At 40.5% G+C, this 6,579-nt stretch overlaps 1 protein-coding gene across 11 annotated transcripts; it reads right to left on the minus strand.

Moving 5' to 3' along the window:
- Positions 1-854: 854 nt before the first annotated feature.
- Positions 855-5,295, minus strand: LOC148036815 (uncharacterized). Of its 11 annotated transcripts, none has more exons than XR_015690519.1 (4): positions 3,876-5,295; positions 1,899-3,768; positions 1,717-1,807; positions 1,065-1,479 (listed from the first exon to the last, which is right to left on the minus strand). XR_015690519.1 is itself a non-coding variant. In XM_087675712.1 (3 exons), exons 1-3 carry the CDS (start codon positions 5,189-5,191, stop codon positions 2,614-2,616), a joined length of 2,382 nt encoding a protein of 793 aa, XP_087531838.1. In that variant the 5' UTR covers positions 5,192-5,295; the 3' UTR covers positions 2,475-2,613. The 11 variants fall into 11 exon arrangements, 1 of the variants encoding a protein (XP_087531838.1); XR_015690520.1 differs by having other exon boundaries at positions 1,065-1,483; XR_015690516.1 differs by having other exon boundaries at positions 1,065-1,585.
- Between the last annotated feature and the right edge of the window lie 1,284 nt (positions 5,296-6,579).

Below are 6,579 nucleotides of genomic sequence, written 5' to 3' on the forward strand. Positions count from 1 at the left end.
CTTATAAGTCTATGGTCTCCTTTGCCGAAGCAAATTGACTATATTTAATGGAGTTGGGCTATCTTTGCATATGTTCGTCTAACTCTACAAGCATTACCCAGTTAGATAAATTGGAGTATAGAAAGGAGAAAAGAAAAGTAAACATTGTCCTCCATATTGAGAGCTTAATGTCGCGTCAACACTTCCAAAGTAAAAGCCTAATTCAACACTATACACTCAAAACATTGTCTAGCACAACACCAATTAGGTGTATGTCACTCATGCAAACCTAGCTTCTCACGATAGTCCCACATTTTACTCTTTAAAAAACCATCAACTTTATTACCATGCAAGGAAATACCAATGTTTGTAGAGAAAACACAACATACATACATGACTAAACAAAGTACACAAATGAAAATGAATGAATGTTACAATGCATGAATGATGAACTATGAATGAGGGTAGAGACACTACTATGTGTTCCCAAGGATCAAAGACAATAGAACCACAACCATTTCTTGTAGGAGTAAGCTAAGGTAGATGTCAAAGAGTCCTCCAAGGCAAAACATAAATGCAATAAACCACTGCTATGAATGCAAAACTAGTAATGAAAATGAACAATGCAATATACAAATCTTGATTACATCAAATCACCAATGTCTAAGATATCAAGAGTTAGATATTGTCACTAGTCCAAACCTATCTTCTCACAATAGCCCCAAGGGATACTCTTTAGAAGACCGTCAACTCTAATACACTGTGAAGATCTACCAAGGTTTGCCTAGAAAATAGTGTACAAACACAACTAAACACAATCAGCTTAATCAAATGTGCAAATGAAGATGAATGGATGTTGTAATGAATGAATGATAAAAGATGAATGAACAATGCATGCTCAAGGAGTAAAAACTATATCCAATAGCCACCATCTCATGGGAGCAAGTTAGGTAAGTGTCACAATGTGTCATCCTCTGAGAACAGATATCGAGTGTAGCAAACCACCAATGTCAATGACAGGATGTTGAGGAAGGGTTAAGAATAGCAAAATACAGCAATCCACCCTCGACAAACCTGCAAGAATGATCCAGCAACAAGGCATCAATCAATGGCAGTTAGGCGACAACTAGATGCCATAAATGCAACCTTCAAGAAAATATAGATTGAATGGACGGCCACTAGATGAAATACGACCATAGTTTCATCCAAAACGCATCATATTTCAAGTGTCTAAAATGAAGTACAAAATCTAGAGTATGAAAACCGACATCATACATGCCTCTTTTTGGAAGGGTTCAAAACGTATTTCACTTTGGAGAGAGGCAATTAGGCTGTTTCTGATGTCTGATTAGTATATGCTCAAGAGTTTTACTGTGAACAATTTTTTCTCTTCTGATCCTAGCGCTGTCAGAAACCGACCCCATGTTCTTTCTGATCAGCAACAAGGACATCACACCATGTTGTACACGATCACCTAGGCAGCAGGAACCTATAAGTTTTCTGCCTAGCAAGAGAACCATTCCGTCAGTTTTTCTGGCTGCAGCATATGCATACATCATTGCAACAATCACTGTTAAGTGTCCCATCTTAGTCTAATAGTTGTGCCCTGCACACAATAGCCACTCAAACCCTAATTCATTCCACATCATGTCAAACTGCAATACCCATTTTACCAGGCCTTTCGCTGTGCTGATTTATCGTTAAGGACAAGAAAACTGAAAATAAAATATTTATTACCCTGCAGACCCAGAAAAGTTTTAGCCACCATGCTTGCTTTTGCAGTAGGTTGTTGGAAAGCACCAGGCACTCAGCAATTGCTTCAGCTAAGCTGCAATTGTTTTCCTACCAGTATGAAATCGGGATCCCAGTTGATATATCAGTTTGAATTAGTTTGCGCATTAAGAGAGACCAGAAGCTACCTGAATGTCTCTCTCAGAAGACTAAGCAAAGTTGGAGATAGTTAAACAGATGCATGCCCAAACAGCAAATCAGTGGGACAGTCAATCGTTGCCTAAAAAATCCACACCCAGTTTTCTGAAAAATGATTAGCCAACTACACTGGTAGCTGCCATAATGCATAAGCCTTGTAGTTGTCATAGCCAATGTTGTGGCAGAAGCAGCAGTAGTCCAGCCAGTAAAATGGGCGGCTGTTGTCCCATACGAGTGACCCCCGGCCCCTCCAGCATTTGGGTCCACAGTTGTGCCATGTTCCTCAGCCCTCTCTCCCTCCCTCCCTCCAACAGTTGGGTCCACAGTTGTGCCATACCTCTTACACAAAGAGAGAAAAAGCATGCAAGTTAGTCACCACATGGAAACATGCTAGCAGCCTCCACATCACTTGATTTAATGAAAAACGTTACCTGATTCCCCTATTTGATGTCATTGCCCCTTAACAGGTTTCTTTTGGACCTGGATCGGCATTTGGAAGTGAAGACATCAACAGCCACTCCATCTTGTAACGATAATATCAAAATGGCCACCTTAGTTTATGCTCATCTTCTTGTAGAGCTTGAAGCATAACTCAGCGGTCTCCGCCTTTTCAGGAACCGTTTCACTTTTTTGCCTCTTTGAGATGTATCATACTTTTTCCTCTGCAACCCCAAGATAACTGACATACTCCCTTGCATTTTGGCTTCAAACTTGATGTCCAGAATAGCCCTGAGTTTTAAGTATGTCAGCTTATCAGGTAGCTGGTGATGTTTGCACATCATATCATGATACATAAATGCTGCTGTGAAATCTCTCACTCGTAGAAATGTAAAGATTAGTGTTGTGTAGGTAAATGAATCTGGAAGGAAGCCTGCAGCTCGCATCTCCTTCAAAATGTCAGGAACCTTTGAATGTCTGCCCCCTCGAGCATAGGCATAAAGAAGAATGTTGTAAGTTTTCCTATCAGGCTTGTAGCCCAGTTTGGAAAACTCATACATCACATCCCTTGCTTCTCCATAACAGCCCTGCTTTGCATATGCATCCATCAATACGTTGTAAGTGACCCGCGTCCCATAGCATTTTGCTTCCCGCATCCTCCTCCAGATGTTGGCCAATCCTTCTATGTCTCCAGCTTGTCTATAACCATGCAACAACGACGTGTAAACTTCTACACTTGGAACAAGCCCCTCCCTCAGCATGTTCTCAAAAGCATGATAAGCCTTATCATGCCATCCATACTCTGCATATGCATGTATCAGAGCTGAGTAAGAGAAGGTATTTGGATGTACTCCATTCCTCCTCATACGCATAAAAGTGCCGACTGCTTTCTCCCATAACCGATGCCTACCATATGCCACTATTAATGGTGTGTATGATCTTACATTAGGCATCAGACCATTGGCAGTCATCTCCTGCAGAAGAGCTTCTGCTGCTTCAAAATTGCCTTGCTTTCCATACGCATCAATTAAGGAATTGTATGTAACAACAGATGGACATATTCGCTTTTCTTTCATCTCAAATAATAACCCTTCAGCCTCTTCTAGCATGTTTGCCTTCCCATATGCATCAATCACAGTATTGTAAACAACCACATTAGGCTTCAATCCCCGTCTTTCCATCTCTGAAATTATCATAAGTGCTTCTTCCTGAAGTCCATTTTTGCAGACAGCATTCACCAGTGCTCCGAAAACAGAATGGCTTGCAAAAACCTCTCTTTCTATGATACGAAAAATTCTCCACACATCCTCTAAAGCAGAACCATTTTTCCATGCTGATGCTATCAACGTTGAAAAAGTTACACAATCTGGCTCTATACTTTTTTCTGCCATCTCCTGAAAGATCATCAGAGCTTCATCATACCTGTGTAAGCATGCATGCTAATAAGAAATGCTTTCATGATACCAGTATTTTCAGATGCATAGGCAAGCTTGAACTGAACTGTATCAAAATAAGCTTAAAATCAATACCTGCCATGTTTGAATAACGTAGACAGTATTGCATTGTAGACCTGCACAGACTGCAAGCTTGTACATTCTTTCATGTTATTAAACAAGATAATTGCTCGGTCAACCATGCCTATGTCCCCAAGCATTGTGAAGACCGCACATAAACTTCTGGAATCGAGAAGGCTTGGCGTATGGACACGCATCCAGTCAAAGAATGACAATGCTGGACGGAACAGACGTTCTTTGCAAAGCCTATAAAGAATGGCATTGCCACAGACAGTAGTTACACGACCTGAAAAAGAATCCAAACACTCATCAAGCATCTTATTCTTTGGAAGATCTTTAGCAATCTGCACAATCTTCCCTATGATTTCCGAGTACTCATCTTTCGCAACATTTAATGGTGAATGTTCTTCAACGTCTTTGACTGGAAACTCCACGTTCTCTGCCAAATCCTGGATATGTCCTACAGCAGACCTTTCAGTACATACCCCTTCAGGTTGTTCTGGTATATGTACAAATTCCCGCAACATTTTACATGACTGAAAGAATGGATTGATGTCTTCATTTCTTGAGGTAGTCCTTTCTTCAGCATTACCACAACGAGGTGACTTTTCCATTGTGCTATCTTCTTGCCACTTTCCTACGCAAATAGGATGCTGATTAAGCTTACTGATACTGCTTGCACAAACTCCTGCTTGATTCTCCGAGCTCTCCTCCAAATTACTGGCACGTACGAAGTCATTAACAAGATGTTTCTCAGTATAATCAGCTTCATCTGGCATTTTGGCGACCGAGACCTGCAAATGTTGATTTTGCAGACCCGCAGAGCTAGAATTGAAGGAATCAAACTCGTCTTCCAACGGAAAGTGCATGAAGTCACCAAAAGGCTGTTTCTCTATATAATCAGCTTCATAATGATTTTCCAGACCTGAACAATTACGATTTGAAGCAGCAAAGGCGTCTTCCAAAGGAAAGTACTCAGCGATGATTGTGGGACTGGGACTTTGCCAAGGTAATACTTCTTCGGCCTTGGAAGGGGCGAAGGCCTCGTATGTTGATGCGCAGCTATATCTATGCTGCTGCTGGTGTTGTTTGTCTTGTTGTTGCCTCTGCTGCTCCTCATGGATAGGGCCAAGAGAGTCTTTAAGGTGAGGGACTTGCTTCCGGTTGTCGAATGGCTCCCGTTTAAGGAGAATGTGAAGGAAAAGCGGAGAAGATGGCTGTGAGGAGGAAGTAAAGGCATGAGGTGAGCAGGAGTGAGGGCTGTCGCAGGAGGCAGAGAGGGATGAGCGGGCGATGCTCGAGGGCGGACCACAGGAGAAGAAGGCAGCCATGGCGCCTTTGAAATGCAACCTGCGGAATGCCTTTTCTTCAATTGATCTTCTTTACCACTCCTTAATTTTAAGGGTGATTCAATTAGTAAGAGCCACTCGTGAGTCGTGAGTCGTGAGTCGTGAGTCGTGTTCAATTGCCAAAAGTTCACATTATAATGAGATGTCTTGAGTTCCACATGACATGGCATCTACTATACATCTTTGGTGATTCTGGTGTATTAGGTGACTAACTTGGAAAATATGCTAGTGATTCTATAGTAGCTAGACTTTACCCACTTGGTTTCGGCACATTCATTGTGCCATTTTATCTATCTTTAGTAGATTCACACTTAGTGAATCCATGTATATATGGTTTAGTATTTTTGTGTTAGTCTTTATATGTGCAGCTATTGGAAGGCTTTTGTTTATCTTTTTTCTTGTTTTTTCCCTCTCATTTTCTTGAGTTTTTCTTAAAGCAACACATTGTAATAAAAAGCATGTGTGTGAAAAAAGTAAACTTGTATACATATGCAATCTTCCACTTTGCTCATCTGTCATTGCTACTTCTGTAATTCCTCTCTCATATCAAGGTGTGTCAATAACTAACTCATTTAGCATTATTAATTACTTATTGCATTGTTTTACCATTAGTTGAAGATTAGAAATGCTTTCAAACCTAATAGCTATGTTCACGACACCCTCATATATTAATTAGGAAAAATTGGATGGTTCGCAGAGATGGAGGCTGTGTCGGCCTTCAAGGCAACATAGCCAAATGTTGCCACATTAACTGGCATCATTTCAATGTGCATCAAGGTGAGGAACATCAACCGAGCCCTGAGTAGAGATGTGGATGATGTCTTGGAGTTGGTCATGCACTTTCAGTACTTCGGCTACAAATCACACCCTTTATGGGAAGTCATTGCACATCTATTTTATTTATGTATAAAATTAGGGCATAGTAGAGGAAAAAGGAATTATGAGTGAAGTATGGCCAGAATCATTTGAGAAACATGAACATAAAATAATCTTAGAAATTCAAACTGAATGGAAAAGAGGAGAGAACCATGGTGGGGCCTTTGAATCTAATGACAGTTTTTTTCACATTCAAATAGTGATTTCAAAGAAACTAAAAGAGCTCTCAACATGGAAAGGAACTTGTGATAACATGGAATATGTCTGCATCTGCCAAGTCTTATGTTTCATGGGGATCTATAGAAGTTGAGATTTTAAGGAAAGAGGAAATCAAGATTGATGGTCCATTAGTTTCAAAAAACCTTAAACGCATGAAATTGAGAAATGGGTGAATAGTAGGTTCCCAATCACACTTCCTTTAATTTGGTACTCCACAATAGTAAGTCTCAAGTTGCCTAGTTTTTTACCTCTCATAGGTAGCATCATACCGTTCT

The sequence above is a fragment of the Lygodium microphyllum genome, chromosome 4 (genome assembly GCF_053477565.2).
Source record: "Lygodium microphyllum isolate KBCC chromosome 4, Lygodium_microphyllum_v1.1.10, whole genome shotgun sequence".
NCBI classification, from domain to species: domain Eukaryota; kingdom Viridiplantae; phylum Streptophyta; class Polypodiopsida; order Schizaeales; family Lygodiaceae; genus Lygodium; species Lygodium microphyllum.

Excerpts from the sequence above, each read along its gene's own strand:
- LOC148036815 (XM_087675712.1), bottom strand. The coding sequence starts at position 5,191 with ATGGCTGCCTTCTTCTCCTGTGGTCCGCCCTCGAGCATCGCCCGCTCA. Across the intron at positions 3,769-3,875 it reads ACGTTATTCAAACATGGCAG|GTATGATGAAGCTCTGATGA; the intron begins GTATTGATTTTA and ends ATGCTTACACAG. Across the intron at positions 2,638-2,726 it reads TAATCTTTACATTTCTACGA|GGCTATTCTGGACATCAAGT; the intron begins GTGAGAGATTTC and ends CTTAAAACTCAG.